The sequence below is a fragment of the Xyrauchen texanus genome, chromosome 2 (assembly GCF_025860055.1).
Source record: "Xyrauchen texanus isolate HMW12.3.18 chromosome 2, RBS_HiC_50CHRs, whole genome shotgun sequence".
Taxonomy (NCBI): Eukaryota; Metazoa; Chordata; class Actinopteri; order Cypriniformes; family Catostomidae; genus Xyrauchen; species Xyrauchen texanus.
Window position 1 is genome coordinate 51,204,653 of NC_068277.1, and position 20,791 is coordinate 51,225,443.

General features: G+C 36.2%; 1 protein-coding gene across 3 annotated transcripts in view; it reads right to left on the reverse strand.

Annotated features, from left to right (window-relative positions):
- LOC127657659 (protocadherin-7-like) overlaps nucleotides 1-20,791 on the reverse strand; it is a 154,043-nt gene that overhangs the window by 122,105 nt on the left and 11,147 nt on the right. The window contains exon 2 of one of the 3 annotated variants that reach the window (XM_052146524.1): nucleotides 5,507-6,681. The exons of the other annotated variants lie outside the window; for them this stretch is intronic. Within the exon in view, the coding sequence (XP_052002484.1) occupies nucleotides 6,628-6,681 (54 nt within the window). The 3' untranslated portion in view covers nucleotides 5,507-6,627. Of the gene's footprint in view, nucleotides 1-5,506; nucleotides 6,682-20,791 lie in introns of those variants that run through there. 3 annotated transcript variants of the gene reach the window in all.

Here is a 20,791-nt window from a genome sequence, read left to right on the forward strand (position 1 = left end):
AATGCATGCGATTAATAAAAAAAACGCTGTATTTTTTTCTTAATCGCAATTAACGATTTCTCTCTCCCTCTGCGTCTCCGCGCAGCAGTGCAGCACACATCGGCACATCAGACACACAGACAGGCAGACAGCAGCTCCACCCAGCTCCTATCCCAGTTGTGTTTTTATTGGCTTGTGTGGAGGTGAGTGGGGATGAACAAAAGACTTAGTACCTCGACTTTACAGCAAATAAAGCCAAAGACAAATGTACTGTACTTAATGGAGACACTACAGGTGAATACAGTCAAATTTGTGTTTAATAACATCATCACAATCACCACATTGACATGCAAATTAGGCGTTAGCTAATTAAAATGTGCTAATTTGCATATTAAAAAAAATTCATAAATAATTATGAGAAGTGCCCTTTTTTTCCACTTGAGCCCCTGCCCCTCAAAATGTCTGTGCACGTCCATGGTCAGGAGCAACTCCTATTGTCGCATGTGCAAATAACACCTGTCTCTGCACAATTTTCTTGGAAATTTCGACATTATTCGATCTTTAAAAGAGAAAAGCGAAACAACATTAAAGTTCAATGGAATGTATGCCTTCCAGCTGTGAAGATGCTCTTATTATCCAAGGACCTGACAATTTGGAGGTAATAAGAGCCACACAGAAATCACATTAGCTAGGTTAGCTAAAACTGGTTAATATTAGTTAACCTTAGTGCTCAAAGAAATACGTGGCCCTCAACATTTGGCGGGAGCAGGTACAGCTGCCAATACTGACACTATTTGCACATCATTGCTGGTACGGCATAGAAATCCCGGTTTTCATGGCTGCAAATGCGAACTGTACTAAGCCAGGGCGTCCTGTATGTTGTTCCGCTCCATATTGAAGCTGGAAAACTGACCCACCCCCCAGATGAATGGTACTTAAACCTTCATCATTTAAGAAAAAAACGTTTTGAATACAACAACAATACAAAAATACCCCTGGAAAACCTGACTTTCTCTCCTTTTTCACCTCTCATGATTTGGCATCCCTGATCATTATTAACAAATCAAAATTGTAAACATAAATACCAAATTAATTGAAAATGCGTTTTAAGTATTTAGGGAAGAAAGTTCAATGAATTATGTGTCTGATTTTGATAAATTATTGTTGAAAGCAGTTCAAATGTCTGGGTGAGGGAGACATTCTGGCAAATGTAACATTTCAACAATGTCAACACTTATAGTAATTAGGAATAAGTAATCTGTTTTGATCTATTCTTTAAAACATTTTTTTTTTTTTTTAAATCAAAACTTTTCCCCTTCAAAATCCAACACAAACATAGAAATCAGCCAGAAACTATTATCTGGTGATGTTTGACTTTGGATCATGAGCAAGCAGAGGAAAAACACTCAGCATTTAATTATGACAATAATAACAATGATGATGATAACGTGTGATGCACCTATTGAATACAGTATGAAGTTAATGAATAGTGCAAATTGCAATTGGCTATACAGACTAACTGCAATACATGGTACAATTACACTTTGCAGTGTTTTTGAATCTGAGGTCTATCCTGTCAGATTTAATATTAACCAAGACATACTGTAATTCAGTGCATCTGTTCTGTTTATATTTGCTTTATGAGAAATGTTCTTTTTCTGTAGCAAACAGAGAACTCAACAGATTTATTTATGTATTTATTTATTTTTTATAATACCGACTTGTTCTACATTAACAGCTCATTTGCTTGGTAGGGTGCACTGTACATGTTTCTTTTCCTTAGGTATTATAACAGCAACATCAGTACTTATAATATTACTCAATCATGTTCTGTTTGTATTCAAGGCATCATTTTAAGTTTTAGAGATCATATTGATTTTATCTTGACTTTGTTGTAATTCAAAGGTAATTAAAAGTAATATAATTACATTACTTTCATATTTCTGTAATTGGACTATGTTACTGATAACATTTATTGTTAATCAATAACGTAATCTAATTGTATTATTATTTGTAACATTTAAATCAGCACAAATTAAAGGCACTATCAAGGGAGTACTAAATCTATATACAGTAAATACTGTATAGTGTATAAATATATATATATATATATATATATATATATATATATATATATATATATATATATATATAAAATAGTAAAATATATACAGTAAATACATTATTTCAGTAAATAAAAATTATTTATTAATGTATTTATGTAAGGTAAGTATGACCAAGACATTTTCTTAACAGGCTTCTTGAGTATCACTCAAATGGCTTTAAAAGTATTGTGTCACATGATGAAAACCAACTAGTAAGGACAACAAAAGTGGTCAGTCAAATCATGTTTTGCTTTAAATCTGTTGTATTAACAGGTTTATGTGAGAGTTAGATGTAGGGATATCATCCCCTCCATATAAAACCCATTACATCAATAAATGTCCTCACCAATATAGTAAAACAAACGTGTGTGTGTGTGTGTGTGTGTGTGTGTGTGTGTGTGTGTGTGTGTGTGTGTGTGTGTGTGTGTGTGTGTGTGTGTGAGTGTGTGTGTGAGTGTGGGCATGTTTAAGTGTTCACAAGGACATTTTTTTAGGTTACAAACTAGTAATTACAAGGGTATTATGCTATAAATGTGGTTTATGAGGACATTTCTAGTGTCCCCATAAATATGTTTTATTGAAAATGTAAAAATGCAGAAAGTTTTTGTAGAGTTGTGTTTAGGTTAGGTTAGCAGATAGAATCTATATTTCATACAGTATAAAATTCATTATGTCTATGGAGAGTCCTCATAAGGATAGCCACACCAACATGTATTCCATATTAGATATTATTTGTAAACATTAGCAAACACACCTTCCAATGATTATCCAAATGTCATGTGTCAATGGCATGTGTTGCAGTATGTGTGCATGTGTCTCAGTTGTTCATTCATCAGCAACATATGCTTCTGTGTTCCTGCATGTTACCTGTCTACACGAGGTAACATCATACAGACTGAACAATGATCAAAGAAAGGGGGAAAGGAAGAGAGAGGAAAACAGAAAGCCTTAGGCTCTGAGAGCAGCTGTTCTTCACAAGTTCTTGCCTTTCTCAACAACCATGGAGGACCAGATTCAATCCTTAGGCTAGATTAGAGATCAGGACAGGCTCCGTGTACAAGCTGCAGGCTAAGACGGGTATGGCAGATCTGTGTTACATTTGGGTTTTCCTATAGTTTCCGGTTGCAAAACCATTGGGGTGTCAACCTTAGCATACACTTTGAATGACTCTAAACATTGGAAATTACAGATAGTCGGTTGAGGGGGATCATAAGAATATTACAAAAACTTGACTTCCATTCCTATGAGGAGAAAACAACAGTAGTTGATGCGTATTATAAACCAGCAAACATGTTAAACATTTCTTAAGGTAAATATTTTCTTCTTAAGGTATAGTTCACCTAAAACAGCTGCTCTCTGAAATGAAGATTTTTAGAAGAATATTTCTACTCTGTATGGAAGTGAATGGTAGCCAAACCTTTAAGCTTGACAAACCACATAAAGGCAGCATAAAAGTAATCCACATGACTCCAGTGGTTTAATACAGTATATGTCTTATGATGCGATCCAATTGCTTAGGGTGAAAAAAAGATCAACATTTAAATCCTTTTTTACTTTAAATCTCCACTTTCACTTTCACTATAAAGTGGAAGTGAAAGTCGAGATTTATATTAGAAATGACTTTCTCACCCACACCTATCATAGTACTTTTAAAGACATGGATTTAACAACTGGAGTTCTATGTATTACTTTTATGCTGCCTTTATGTGATTTTTCAAGCTTCAGAGGTCTGACCACGATTCACTTGTAACAGACTATGGACCAAGAGATCTGAAATATTCTTCTAAAAATCTTCAACTGTGTTCAGCAGAAGAAAGAACGTCAAACACATCTGAGATGGGTAAATTATGAGAAAATTTACAATTTTGGGTGAACTATCCCTTTAACATGGTTATTAAAGGGGCACCGTGCATTTAGAGAGAGCGAAATATTGTTTTATTGTATTATTGTACTGGCATTTTGCATTGTGCTCCAAAATAAAGCTATAAGTATCACATTCACATTAAATACATTCAAGATTCAACTACAGACAATTCCTTCATCAACATCTACTCAGTGCCATTTTCATTTGTGAAAGAAATCACAGAAGAAATGATGCAAAGTTTTCAAGGTGAATATGGTTTGGACACATAATGCCACATATTGATGTGCTGGCTTCAGCTCAAGTCTTCTAATGATAAATTATTCTAATGAAGCCCATGGGACTAGTTGTTGAGTGAATTAAAGAAACAAAGAAACGTGTCTTTCCCACACTGAGTGCAGTTGTGCCATAACAGCAGATGTGACTTCCTCTTCAACCAGACAATCAAGATCTAAGTTATTTGTATGGCTGTACTTTTCCACTATTGTTGGTCTTACATGGAAGGTTATATTTTGCTGTAAGCAATATATAGAATATTAATAAATAAAAGACTTCAAAAGTTTCAAGCTTTTGTTGAGATATGATCATCTTGAGTGCAGGGCTGTTGTAACTTGTTTTCATGGTCACAGGTTTGTTGAAGTATTCTTGTATCGAGGTCTTCCTACGTAACGATTTTATTTAGACTTACAGCATGCATTTCTCCGACACACAAATATTTAAACAACCTTTAACCCCTTTCTTTGAACTACATTGAAGTATTGAAGTAGTTTGCTACACTCTTTCAAGGTTTAAATATATGGTGATGTCATCAAGTTTGTTAAAAGTCAAATTTTTGTTAAAAAATAGCTTCCCTTTCAACTTTACCCACAACATCACTGAAGAGCCCTGATTCAGATTCCATGGCTTCTGAAAAATCCCCTAGAGGATTAATGCAAATGATTGTTTTATCTTTATTTTGAAACACATTCATTAGAATCGCTGTTTAATCATCATATTATGTGTGTTTGTTTGTCGTCAAACAAGACTCCGGTTGAAGTTGCCAATTAGTAATTGCTAAGAAAGCAATTACAGGATGAATGACAAGAGAAGACTTATTTTTTTGGAGTAGTTTTGTAAACATGTATTCTTCATGCTCAACAATGCTGGGATGTCAGCATGAGAGCTCTCCCTCTCTCTCTCTCTCGCGCGCTCTCTCTCATGAGAGCTTTAATGAGAATTGGTGCTGAGATTTCTGCTGCAGGCGGAAGCATTTTTGTATTATGTATTACTTTTTTTTTAAATGTTATTCAAATGTTTTTAATTGTTTTGTATAAATTTGCACATTGTTCTGTTGGAGGCCCTTTGACCTTTTTCTAGTCACATAGGATCACAAAATGCAAAGAATTAAGACCCGCACACAAATAATACTCAAATGAATGTGGTTACACAACACACCAACGTCTATGATTCAAACAGATATTTCACGTAGAGGTTAACCAAGTCAATGAGAAAGGAAAACAACCCCATTCTTCCATATGGAATTTATTTGATTCTCGTTTAAAAAACATAAGATCATTTTCTCATATTCTACACTTCAAACATGAACATCCTACCTACCTCATGCTGATGTGTCAAGAAAAATGCAAGCTTTTTTTTGATGTAATGCACATAAAACAGCCCAGAGCAATTTATAATCTTACATAGACTACACAAATAATAATTTACCCTATTAAATGTCCCAGAACAAACATCACAGTTTTACCCTAAATTGATATTTTGTCCACTAAGGCTTTTATTGCACTCCTCCTTTAAGAGTAGATGAATATCAACAGGGCCTCTTTTCATCAAGCATTGATTGTGCCCACCTGCAGAAGGTGGGTGGGGTACTTTTGTGAAAAAGAAAAGTATACAAAAAATGACTTCTGCACCCAAGAGATGTGCAGTTATCCAAAATACACGGCTGCTCCCTGGGCCTGCAGACTTTTATCGCTCCTTCTGTCTCTCCATTTCTGCCTGAGTGCACCACATCCCTCATTCCTTCTCTGCTCTCCTTTTACAGTGATTTGTTTGGGTCACATATAGCAAGAGTTCATACGTCTAGCTCAAACGGGCCCTGGTTTGGCACGACTGGGATTTTGCTTAACAAGTGTTCTATATCTGGGAAAGAAAGAACAGATGCACGCTTGCTTTCTTCCTGATGAATCTGACAAGCAGCTTATGTAAAGAGAAAATAAGAGAGATGCTAAGCACACAGTTGCAACGAGTGGGTGGGCGCTTACAGTCAGTTCACACATCTGCATCAAACAGACTGACACATCTGGCGTTATCTCACAACACACAGACACCAAAAATAACAACTGCTGTATTACTTTTGGAACATGTGCTTTATTATTGTTTGATCTTCTCTATCAACAAATACCTGTATAAATTATCTCTTGGGATTTTGAAACATGTCTGTCCAAATTCCTAAGCAAACACGGATCTGTCATTCTGGAAATGTGGGTGGAGATGGATGATTGAGACTGCCAGGTGTTTTATGTAAACGATCCTTCAAGATCCACACATCAGTTCGTTTTTAAATGTGTCAAATATTATGGCTGGTGTTTATTAAATTGATCTCCGTGGTCATTAGGAGCATCCTGATGAAGAGGGGCTGTTCAGGCAGGTGCCTGCAATTAACTGGATTCCTTAAGCCACAGGCGATTACGAGGACCCGTAAAAGCAGACAGCCACTCCTGGGACGCCTCGTTTACAGAGCTGGGTGGATAACACAAGGAGGAAATGAATGAGGAGTGTGTGGAAACTCACATAAACACACACATACATTGTATATTTATGCTCACACTCACATATGTACTCTCATGACATGTTTATTATACCAGATCAGCTGTAGCTTGACATCAATTAGTCATACATTTACTCAATTTAATCTAAATATTTACACTAAGACAGCCAACACACACATTCTCTATTCTTGATATGAAATATATGGATATATTCAAGCTAAAGAACATCCCTACTGCTAAAGCAATCGATAGGCTGTCAAATTTTAAACCACACACGCATACTATACTAGTATATTTATGAGGACATCCTATATATGCTGATGCATTAATGTGGGATTGAACACACAAGGGACAACCATTGGGGAAAAGTGTTCTCTGATCGGGTAGGAAATATATCAGCCCTATGCATCTGTATACATTGCGTACATAGTGCATATAGCTTCTCAATTCCAATTGGATTTAAACAAGAGAATAATTAAGAAATATAATGCGATGAAAGAAAGAAAGAAAGAAAGGGAAGGAAGAAAACTTGAAAAGGTGCCATTTGAGAAGGAAGTTAAAAATGAAAAGTGGGCTATAAAGAGGGCAGGGTGGAAACACAAGAACGCAAATACGCCAGGGATTATGAGCAAATGTCACTGTCATGTACCTTACTCTCGTCAGACTTTTTTATTTGAGAGATTGAGAGAGGAGGAGAGGGGAATTGGGCTGGGCCTAAATGGAAATGTACATATATCCATCTGGAGGCCAGTTTTCGCAGGGCTCTCGGGGGCTTTGTTCATTCTAGCTGGGCCGAACCAGCGACCTAGCAGACAGATATAGACCCGATGGCAAGTCCACTGGGAGGTATCAAGCTCAGGATAGAAGCAGCTTACTCATTTCTCACCTGCTACTAATTAATTGGAAGATGAGCATGTGTGTGTGTATATATATACATACACACACACTGTAAATGCTGTATGAATGCATGCCAATATGGAAGCATGCCTGTATCTGTGTGTGGGTTTGTCTCATCAGTATGCATGTTTCTTTTAGATGCACGCTTAGTAGTCTTTTATACATTCTCACAGGGTCATCATTCCCTTTCAGTTTCAGAAGTCACATTTAGCATGATCAGACGCCCCCCTCCCTACAAACACACACTTCCAATCTCTTAATCTTAAGGTCCAAGGGATGCTTATGTACGCCCATAAGGCCTTTCTCAGCTAGTTATCTCATTTGCTTTCAAAGAACGCTCTGCTCAAAACCTTGCTGCTATTAAAACATCTCTGAGGCACTTCACAGGGGGTTATACATTATGAAAAGTCCCACTAATACAGCTCTGAAGTATATTCTGATGCATGAGTTTTAATTAAGTAAGAGCCAAGTCAACATTAAAAATGCATGGCTGGAAAAATGCCTCTTATCCACTCTTTACAAAAATTTTACCCCACATCCATGTTTTTGATATGCTAAAAGTACAGCTGTCAAATTTAACATGCTAACGCATGCGATTAATTAAAAAAAGTTGAACACATTCTTTTTTCTTAATCATGATTGAGAATACATTCACCGTTAATAAAGCATAAAACCTTTGCGAAGTGTCCGCCCAGGGTAATTACACTGATGGACACACCACAACACACACACAACAGTGATGAGAAAGGACCTCTTAAAGCTATTTGTATATACAAAACAAGCCCAGGTGGGATTGTGACAGAAAGTAAGTACTTTTCAGCCTCTATAAGGCACAATTTAATTACCACATAAATTGACTAGTTATTTCAATTAGTCAACATCCCACTTAGACTTTGTGAATCGTTTAATGCTACTTGAATTGGTGCTATTTTAGTGCATTTCTATCTTTATAAGGTGGAAGGCTTTTTTGGATTCAATTAATCATTATATTTTATATATTGTTTTGCTTTGTTTCCTAAAAAGGAAATAAATGCATTTTGACAAGAAAATAATTATTTTTCAGCAAATTTTAGCACTTTTAAAATCAGCGATTAATCGCAATTAACTATGAAGAATTATGTGATTCATTTTGATTATAATCGACTTACATAACAAGTTTAGACATTTTGTTGAAGGAATGGTTCACTCAAAAATGATTATTGTCACAATTGACTCTCATGTCGTCCCAAAACCTTATGTCTTTCCTTCTTATGCAGAACTCAAGGGGAGATGTTTCAATGAATATCACAGCCCGACTTTTCAATAGAGTAATGCAATAGTTTAGCAATAAAAACATTTGAATGCACTCATGAATGTGCAATTTGATGCACAGATCACATAGACTACTTTTATGATACATTTGGGTCATTTTTAAGCTTTAAAATGAGGCACTTTCTACTACTATTGTATTTAAAAGATGGGTAAATTTAAGTAAATAAAATTGGAGTGGTAGTATGGCAAGAATAGTATTCTTATTTTACATCCCACTGAGTTCAGCGAGTTCACTGTCTTTGATTAAATGGCGCCTCTTTAGCAGACATCTGCAGAGCAGTGGACCCTATATGGCCCCCAGCTGAACGATTTCATTCCTTTTGGCGAGAAAAAAAGAGAAGAGGCTGCGGCTGGGTCAGCTGGTCCCTAATTTTGGAGAGTGACTTGTCCCCAAGGTTCCGGGGCCATTTGACACCTGTAATAGTGTTGGGGGAGGTTACATGACGGCCGGGTGCACTGGCTACGAGGCACGTAGAGGTTTGCCCATCTCACACCGCAAGTCCACGTAACACAGTTCAGTTAGTTATGGCATTTTGTAGAGGGACCCCTAGTGTCATTGACACAACGTTGAGTGAGTGACATAAGGGGAACGTCTCGGTTACTGTCATAACCTCCGTTCCCTTATGGAGGGAACGAGACATTGTGTCCCTCCTGCCACAACATTGAACTATCCGCTGAAATGGCCGAGATCTTGTCTTGGCTCCTCAGGACAAAACCTGAATGAGTGGTTGCAAGCCAGCTCCTTATGTCTGGGGGAGTGGTATGCAAATTCCACTCGCCAAATCCCATTGGCCTTTTCTCAAAAATCAGAGGTGTTTGGGGCTCCCAAGGGTGAACACTAGTGTCACTACATCGACACAATGTTGCATTCCCTCCATTAAGTAATGGAGGTTACAACAGTAACTGAGACATTACACTGGACCTTTTCAAATGAAATTGTGAATTAAAAAATGTGCTTCATTTCTTTTTTTAATCTTTAAGGAAATGGTGACCATTTACAAGACCTGTACAGGCTGATTATAGACTATAGCCTATCATTCATTTTACCCTAGAATTTGACTGAATTAGTCTTTCTAAAGAATGGCAACAGTGGCTTAAAGTTTGTGGGTAAAACCAGAATTTTAGTGTGTGTTGACTTATTGAAACATTTTTCATTAACCTATTTGTTAATATATTTCCAATATACTCATATTTGGTGAATATTTGGTTATCTTTAAAAAATTGCATGTCCACAAATATTAAAACAGCAAATTATGATTTAGATGTGTACAGGGGACATTTATGCTATTATACAATTTCCCCCCTATAAGCACACCTCGCCCCACATTTGTATCCCCAGTAAAAATGGTCTAGAACTGCCACAGCTGAGAATGAAACATAAACAGTACACAGACATAGAACATGTTTCATTTAGGGATCATTCTGTTAAAAAGTTTTAGAGGAGGGCTTTTTTGCATTGTTAGACAGCTAGTGAAGAATGACACAAAATGTTAGGGAGAGAAAGAGGTGGGGTTAGGATCAGGAAATGTTGTTGCAGGCTAGACTCAAACCTGCATCACCAGCATACACACCACGACTCAGTGTGTTAGGAGAGCACGCACTAACTGCAGCGCCACAGCTCACAGTTGTAATTTTAAGTATTCATGTTGCTGAGCTGAATTTCATTTGGAATATGTCTATTACCTACTGTATATTGACATCCTTTTTTAAAGCAGCATTGGACTAAAGTTGGGCAAAATTTCCAACAAGCCCAGAGAGAGAGAGAGAAAGAGAGAAATAAGGATTGAGAGTGTGTCAAAGTGGGAAAGAGAGAAAGGCATGTGGATAGAGAGTGAGGAATATTGAGATCTAACAGTTTGAACATTTTTCCTACTTTTCTTTTTTCCTTTCCACACTCCTTCCTCTTATATTCACACCCAGACTGAAAACGCAGAGGCCCCGAGGAAGCTCCCAGCAGCTCCTGTTTGCCTATTTTTCAAATCTGTCAGTTCTTTTAGTACATCTGCCTAAGACAGACACAGAGACACAAACATGCTCACAGAGATTCATGGTCGTTGCAATGTTGCTGCCAGCTTTATTGTTGTGAAAGTTGCTATTGCTGTTGACATGAGAATGTGGTGAATAACGTGGTCTGCGTCAATGTATGATGCAATCTTCCCAAAAAACACACACTCAATTACACACCTTGACATTTACCTGCATGCGAATGTATGCTGAGCCAACTCCTGGATTAATATCAGGACTTTGATTGTGGATTGTTTGATTGTGGACCCCTGGGCTGCAGGATTCATGTTATTCAGACCCCGTACACAAAGATCGATCCATTTCTTTTCAGAATCGATATCGAATCGGCCAAATAAAAAACTAATTAACCTAAAAATCTATTATTTTGACCAGCCCTACTCTATTCTCTCTCTTGCTCTCTTCTTCCATTTGCATGAGCAGCAGTAGTTTAAATCCAGACAGTGAGAAAAGCCCTACAGTCTTCTGGACAGTTTGCTCCCCATCAACCCAAACCCAAAGTGCTTTTATTTAGACTCATTCTCTTCCCAGTCATCTCCCTCTGGCTCAGGCTGTATCTAATAACCAAACTCAAGCACTTTCAAACTTTTTGACAGAGTGGAGAGAGAAACAAGGGAATTTTTAACAATGCACGCTCTATGGAAGCATATGGAGGGTGTTTGTGTTCAACAGTTGCATCGACAGATTTTTACCAAAAAGTCTAAATGTTTACAGGCACACAGTGTGTGTGTATGTGTGTGTGCTTATACATATGGGGGCAATTAGAGATATCGAATGTTTTCATATTTACTGTCCACAATCATATTCACAATCAATCTAGAAATATACACATGGACATCTATATTGTACATACAGTATAGTTAAATATTTACCTAACAGTACCCCACCCAATCACCTCAACAAACACACACATACATGAATCATTGTGTATATTACTACATATGCCTGAACTAATACTTAAAGCATTTGACCATAAGTGTTGGTTTGTACACTGTAATGGACAGTATTGTGTAAATTACTCAAAATAAGTAATCTGCTACTTTTTATTTACAATTTTTAAAATATAGTCAGATTAATTTACTGATTACTTCATCTGAAAAGTAATCACATTACTAACTATTTACTTTTAAATTACTTTCTAAATCACTTTTACTAGAAACGTTTTGGATTTCCACTCAAATTCAAAATGTCTATATTTCCTCATTCATTCATATTCTTCAGCTGTTACAGAAACACTAACAGATCTACATATTAATTAATATTGTATATATTGAATATGTATTACACATATTACTTTAGTGCAAATAATGCAATTAAAAGTAATCAGTTTAACTTAAAGTAATTGTAATCTGATTACAAAAAAATCAAATGTAATGCAATCCAATACTTTGTTGACTTAAATGTAATGTAATTTGATTACAGTAATTAATAACTTTGTAACATGGAACACTGAACACTGGTAATGGACTACATGTAATCTGGATGATATAATTATACAACAAAATCAAATACTTGTAATCAGATTACATCACATTTTTGTAAAACTTAAAATTGAATTCCATCAAAACATGCAATAAGTAATCAAAGGGTGATCAGGTTATATTACCTTAAAGATGTAATCTAAAATATTGTGTAATTTGAAATCAGTACCAGATTACATTTTAATACTAATCTACCCAACACTAATGGCCATCTCCAACATAACAACCTGTTTCATACATGGTTTACCTGAACTCAGGAAATGTTTATTTACTGTTTCCAGCATCAAAGCTTCAACTATTAGAATTTTAGTTGCATTACATGCTTTGGTACAGAAGTGCCTTTGAACCCACAGATATCATTTTTTACTATTAACCATTGTCACGGTGGGGAATAAAGTCATATATCCACCATATCACAACCTTGCATCCTCACAGATGTGTGTTTGTCCAGTACTGGGTAGAGTGTGTCCAAACCTAAAATACTTCATGGGCTTGTTAAACGCCACATTTTAAGCATTTCCAGGACATCGAAGAGATGTATAGCCCTTGAAACGTTCTTTCAGTTCTCGCTTGCTCTGTCTCTCTCTGATAATAACAAAGTAAAAGAAAGAAAAACAATGCTGGCTAGCAATGTTGGTCTCGTGTGCCAAGAGCTACAAAGCTAGCCAGGTCTGCATGTGTTTTGTTGAGTTATGTGGCGGCTTTGTAAAAGCTAGCGTGCCCTTCTCTCACGGCTAATTGAATCCTCTGAAGTGAGTGATCTCCAAAGCAAAAGACACAAACTACCAGTGGTCCTGAAAAGCACTCTGAAGAGGCCCTCCTAAATGGACAACACACTGTGTGGGACACTGAAAAGATTTGTCACAAACATAAGCCAACCAGTCCTTTGTGAACCTAACCCGTACGTGACATTGGCCACCACTGTTGAGGGAAAGGTTGTGATCAAACCAGACACATCTTTCTAACAATGCAATGGTACAAAGTTTCCTACTAGATGTTTTTATCACCTACCTTTCAAAAAGCAAGAAAATCCAACCAAATCTAATCATGTTCATTCTACTAAATAATAATACAAATAAAACACACACAAGGATACAAAAAGCTGTAGTATAACAAAAAATGTACTTCAATGTCTATTTTCACAGATATTATTGAAGCAATATTACTAAATCTATTCACCTAACTTTTTAGGTACAGTGTTATTAGTTAGAAGGAATACTAATCTCTATGATGGGGACTTCAAGAAAAACGGCATAGTTTAATAAACAAAAAACATGGTTAACACTAAACTACAACCCTTATTAATTAAATACTTATCAATCACATAAGCCCACATACCTTGACATGGCCAGCATAATTAAATAATTAGGTGCAAGAGCCAATGGCCATTCCCCCAAACACAACGCAACTAAAACAACTCAATTTCTTCTAACTGACTTCCAACTTAAAAACAATGCATTATTATTGAGTTAAATGAAAAACAAAGCTAAAATTGATCAAAATAACAACATTTCCTAACTTAAGATATATCAACGCCCAAATTCATGTTTTGTTTTTTTCAGTGTAACAAAACAAGTTTGTGCAGAAATCTTTCAGTACCTATCAACATGTTGGCTGCTTGAATTTTTTCACCAATAACTTATTTATCTTTCACAGGCTATGTGGGAAGTGTTTTTGATAAATTATTAGATCTTTTTTATTTGCTACATTTTACAAATAGAACTTTAAAGAATAGTTTTCAGGTCTCCTTTAAGAACATACAGGAAAAGTCAAGGCTCTCTCAATGAAACGCTATGGGTGGCCTTATGGAGGGTGGGGAAAGGCCGTTACTATAGTACCATGAATCTGGTTACTGCCCATAAATTCTAGATTAGCATACATACATTAGCCAATAGAAAGAGGTTCCCACCAAAACCAATCTTGCAAGTGAAAATAATGTGTAGTGCTTTTTAAAAATAAATAAATATATAAATCACAAGGTCGCTCATGCTAATGTCCTCAATTCAACAGTGAAGATAGAGAGGAAAGAGAGAGTCTACTCAAAATAATTTTGGAGAAGAATAAGGCGGCCAAATGTAAATCCTTTAGGTACATGCTTAAGGTATAAGGGGGTTCCTCTTGTGTAGCAGCATGGGTTCATAATCTCTCCTCTAACACATGAAAATAGCATCTGCCTCGAGTCCTCTTAAAACTGCTTAGATTCTTTGTATGTGTTCACCATACTAGCGTAGAAGGACTATGTTTAATACTAGCGGGAGGTTTTTGAGAATAGCCGATTACAATGTAATCTATTATAGACTACAGCGAGTAGTTGGAGATGTATGGTGAACCGCAGAGGCTGAGTCTAGCCATCATTACACAATAGAAATTATGTAACTTTCTTTAATAGCACTAATTTCTTTTATATAGCACTGTAATACATCTAAAAGGAATTTTAATAACTGCTGATTAAAAATGAATTGCTCAAGAAGAAAAGAATGTTACTTTGGGACTTAACTAATCTTCCTTTCTTGTGCCAATATGGCATAATATTTTTTTGTAATGTTACTGTGTTCCTCTGATGGATTTTGTTTTTGTTGTCCATGATGGATTTAATTTAGCAGCTGGCTAATAGTCCGACGACCAACTTGAGCTGAGGGATGACATTTTGTGAGGCAGAGGTCTTTTCTTTCCCCTTTCTTTTATGGATGTTCCCATAATCCAAGGCCTGGCCTGTAATTTACAATGGGTTGTAGTGTCCAAGTGTTGCTGTGACCCCCACTTCTGGAGTAAATGGATTGTAGACGAGTCACAGAGGAAACCTTGATCATTTCCCCACCCAAATGTAAAAAATGAGGGGAGCTCAAGATGTTGGCACTCTGGACCTGTTTTTATATTGGCGTGGCTGCTGGTGTTGAGACGATGTGGGAATTTAAGATCACAGGGGTCAAATGATTGGACATTTACAATCTGGTGATTGCAGGGGCTTGTTTGAGAAGAAAGGAGGGAGTGGGAAGAGGACAAGATGGGATGAAGGGAGAGATAGAACCATCTCTCTTTCTCTCACTTTTTCATTGCAGTCCACCCAGGTTTTAATTCAGGATTGTATCTCTGTAGAGAGCTCAGGTAGACTCTATAAATCTTCTAGCTGGTGAAAATTAAATGGCCAAAGACCCAATACTTGCAGAGGAATTGTTTTCTGCCCATAAAATACTTTATTAGAGAGAAGTTTGCTTGGCTCTCTCGTGATTCTATGTCTCTCATTCAGGGGCACTGGTTTTGACTGCATCAAGTGAACTTAGTTGGCTGACACTATTATATATACCAGTTGGCTTGTATTAAGAATGCAGAGGCTATTTACACAAAGGGTAATAGCAACCAAAAACATCTTTTTGCACTAAGTGCGAATAGTGTACGATGCTATTAGTGGTAGATACTATTTAAACCCCTAATTAAATACTAATATACAGTATAGGGCATCATTGCAGTCCCAATGACCAACCCCTACCTCTAAACCTAATCCTCACTTACAAAAATGAACCATGGTTTTACTACAGTATACATAGTTTCACCATGGTATTTTGTAGTAAAATCATAGTAACCACAAAATTACACATGGATACTATATTAAAACCATATTATTGCAGTAATACCATAATTAATTGCATTAAAACTATGGCTTCCTGCAAAAAAAAACAAAAAAAAACATACAATGTTTTTACAACGTACAATATTACTATAGTAAAACTATGGTTAATTTTACCCAGAACAATCCTTTCTCTCAACTCCCGACATTCACTGTGACCAAATCACTGTGAGGATATCAACCTTTGTTATTTTTATATGTAGTATTAAAGGAAATATTAAAAGTGGAGACAGGAAACAGAATGGACTAAAGGCAGAAAAAAACACATCCACACCATCATTACACCCCACGCTACTACACTAAGGGTGTAGTTTGTCTTCAATCTCTGTGTTCCCACCAGACTATTGGTGTGCAAATAGCAGACCTGTGAAACAGGGGCTATTTACACCTAGTGCAAATAGTCACTCTGACTAAAAATACATTACAGGTATTGACTGATTTTATTTCAAACAGTTAAAAGTAACTTTACATTTGAGTTAGCAAGTTCTTGCATGTGGAAAGATGAAGTACATAGATCAAATATGTTAATATATGCACCTGGATTGAGTGAAAATAGGGGGAAAAAAAACGGGTTTAAACATTTAAAACAGGGATCTCACACATTTTTGATCAATTAAATTCCATGACATTTCCAATGACCTTTCCAGTCATTAATTCAAACCAATATGCTAATGAATCCATCAGACCAATTTGTGAACTATTCCTTGACTTAAAAGAACAATTCACTAACAAATCAGAAATCACTATGGGGTGTAAGCAAGTTTTACTCTACACAACAGTGAAATCTAGCTACTTATTTTAGACAGAGAAAAACCAACAAAAGTGTGAATACTCTATAGAAGTTTCTATGACATTCCCATGATTTTAATGTATTTTTTTTAATTGTATACATTTTCATGACATTTACAGGCCTGAAAATCATAAATCAAAATGTGGTGATGAATAGATTTTTTTAACTTGATGAACAAGCAATTGAAAACATTCACATATTGTTCTGAACCCGTATGACTTTCTTTCTTCAGTGGAACACAAAGAGATGTTCGGCTGTATGTTAGACTGTCATTCTGACTAACATCTCCTTTTGTGTTCAAAGAAGAAATACATGAGGGTGAATAAATCATTACAGAATTTTCATTTTTGCATGACCATATATATATATATATATATATATATATATATATATATATATATATATATATAGTACATTAATGTCATTCAATGTGCTTTTGACAATAATTTGCTATTAAACCGATGACACTAGTTTTGATGTTTCAGAGATTAGCAAATGCTCAACTACAGACCAGAACTACAGATCAATACATCAAATACTGATCAATAACACAGTTAGGATTTATGCGTTTGCAATACTTGGAAAGACATGAAAATGTCACATAAATATATTTCATCAAATGTAAAGCTGATCTGAAAATGAATCTTCACTATGTCAAAGGCTTCCCACTCCCATTTTAAAACTTGTTCTTGTGCCACTGCCTCATTTTAATTTAATTATACAATATATATATATATATATATATATATATATATATATATATATATAAACACATTCATTTTAATAGGTTGAATACCAATTTGTGGATTGGAATATTCCCCATACTAAAAATGTGATATAAACGCACACACACACTTTGACACCCCAATCATTATTCACACAGTGAACAAGCGCACTTCCATGCGCACTTTTATAGCATAACCCACCCTAAATCTCAATATAATTCACCTAATCACCCGTCTTCTTCCACACTACGGCAAGCGAGGGAGGACACCGGATCACTGTGTCTGAGATTAACATGACTGAAAAGGCCCAGGGGACTACATAATTCAACTGATTTTATAACAGCCTCTCATAAACTCCTGAGCGTGACCTTCATTTTTCAAAGGCCACCCTGCATTCTGTGCACTGACAAGATTTATTGGCCAGCACTAATAGCCTCGTCTCTCTTTGGTGGCCTCTCATCGATATAATGCTTCCTGGCTAGCCGGGTGAGGTGGCATGAGATAATGAATATTTTTACTTTTTGTGAAAGATGTGGATGATGTTTTGTGATGGGAATGTATGCTCAAGCAAAACATTAACATTTAAAAGAAAACCTCTACATACAACTTAAAACCACAAAGACATAGGAACTTTCTTTGATATTCACTGTCAAGCTATTCTTTGTCTATTTCTGATGTCTTATGATGTTTTCTTATTTTCAGAGATCTGTCGACAATCAAGCACACACACATGCACATACACACCCAGACGCCTTTTCTGGCATGTAGCTAAGTGACAGTGTTCCTGTGATGGAATGGCTGAACCGTAGAGGACCCTGTTGCAGCGCATTTTCTCTCTCTCGCACACGAACGCACAAACACACACACACAGTACCTTGGCCTTGCTCTTGCTCCTGAGATGCAATGCCACACTGCTCCCCCGCAACTTGATGGATGGCCATTGAACCTTCCCTCTCCTGCCTCACACACACACATAATCTCATTTGGGAACAGACTGGACACACACACACAGGCATGCAGCTGTAATCTCTTTTTGTGGCTTGCGAAATGACACTGTGGCAAAAGAAATGGAGGTCTATTGGTAGACTCCAGTCTGTTTTTTCCACTTTTTATTCTCGGTCTGTTCCAATCCATTCGACTTGAGCTGCATCTCTTCTCCATACCAATGAGGTCTCGGCGATGAGAAGCAGTCTCCTTTACACAAATATGTAAGACTTTGTGCATTATTTATATTGGCCCCGGTGTTTAATCTCCAATTATGCAGTCAAGAGACCGCAACTCACTTAATATTTCAGGCCCTAACACTGGTGTGATTTACAGTGGAGCAGAGAAAACATTAAGACAAATAAACGCCTGGAGACAGATTGTGTGCATGTGCACAGGTATATGTGTCTATTCTGTGCCTGTGTTGAAAGACATGGGTTAGATATTTGAAAACCATCTGGATTGGGAGAATTTTACATAGCATACACATGATTCATTGAAGAATGAAGATGTCACTCATACTTGGTGTGTATTATTTTAGCTCATACATTTTGATTAGACGGCCGTGGCAATGAGTGATCTGAGTCTATCGCCGCATAACAAATAGTATATAGAAACCATAATGAACGTAATGAAATGTATCATTCCTTTGTAAATTATTATAGTTGGCATGCAATCAAAATTCATGCTTTTTACTTCCAAAATTCAGCTGTTCACAAAAAAACTAAAAAATCGTCATAATCTTTCATCAAAATATAACTTGTTTTGCCTCTAAAACAACTTTGCTTTTCTTCTGATGTCACCAAGACCAACCCGTTAACAACATGTCATATATAGACCACTTTTCACGATCCAATCAGTTCCTGATAAAGTCTAGTGCCATCCCATCCTGATTCACTCAGAAATATGTCCCAATACGGAAGTCGTGAATCATTTCAGCCCATGAACTTGTACTACAAAAACACAACATTAACTTTTCAAGCAAAAGAACCATTTTCAACCATCAGATCCCTGTTTGTAGTCTTTGTGTTGACAGTGAACTATTACCCTTTATTAGTCTACAACGATGCTAAGTGGTAGTGTTTTTTTTCACAAGGACCACTTAAACAAAGATAGGCCTGGCCTTGTGAAAACAATAACCCAAACATACACAAACAGACAGACGCGCATGCCTGGAGTGACACAAATGCATATTTTCGCTTCATCTTCCTGAAACGAGTACAGTGGAAATAGAGGTTAGCAGGCATCTCAGAACCATGATGTGAACACGCCATGGATGATAATGACATATAACATGCCTTACAAAAGTGATTATTCTAATGCCACATTCTGATTAGATAAGCTGAGTTTTCTTTAAGGGAGATCTCTAATGCCATTGTACTATACACTAATCAAGAATGGTTTTCAAAACGGCAAAAACTGACACGGAAAGCAAAAGGAGGGTGCACTTTCTTAAGGCAATAGGAAGTTTTAAGGAATATTCCAGGTTCAAAACATGTAAAGCTAAATTGACAGCATTTGTGGCATAATGTTGATTACCACAAAGTTGTATATCCACTCGTCCTTGTTTATATATATATACAGTATATATATATATAAAGAAAATATTATGGTTACAATAAGACACTTATAATGGAAGTGGAAGGGTCCAATTAAAAAACATTAAAATGATGTCTGTCAATTTATTAAAATGTATAGAATTGTGTGCTGATTAATTCATCTAATTAATTGCAATTAATCGCATATACACATATTTGTTGAGAAAGCCCCTCAAATAACAATAATTCCATATATAACGATAAAATAATTATAATTATAAATAAGACTTTTCTAATGTATACAACTGCGTCAGAGGGATGCTTTTGGAGTGTCTCGCTCTGGTTGCGTTGCATCATAAACATACCGTTTTTAGATTGCTGTATCAAGTTATATGTTGTTTGAAACTTCACATCTTGAGATCCCTGTGTTTGGATTTGTGCTCCATCAAGCTGAGTTTTGAATGCAAGAAAACATTCTCATCCAGTGTTGTCAACTATTTCTCATGAGAAGTTGCCAAAGGCTTGCTGAAATGTCGCTAAAATTTGCTCAAACAAGTGATGATGTTATGTATACGTAAGACGTGAAATTTAAATGTGTAAGAGCTACGGCAGTTCTTTAAAGGAGAAGAACTGTTTTTTTTTTAAATACTTGATTTAACAATTCGTATTTAAATATTAATCATTTAGCTATCACTAATTTAACTTGTC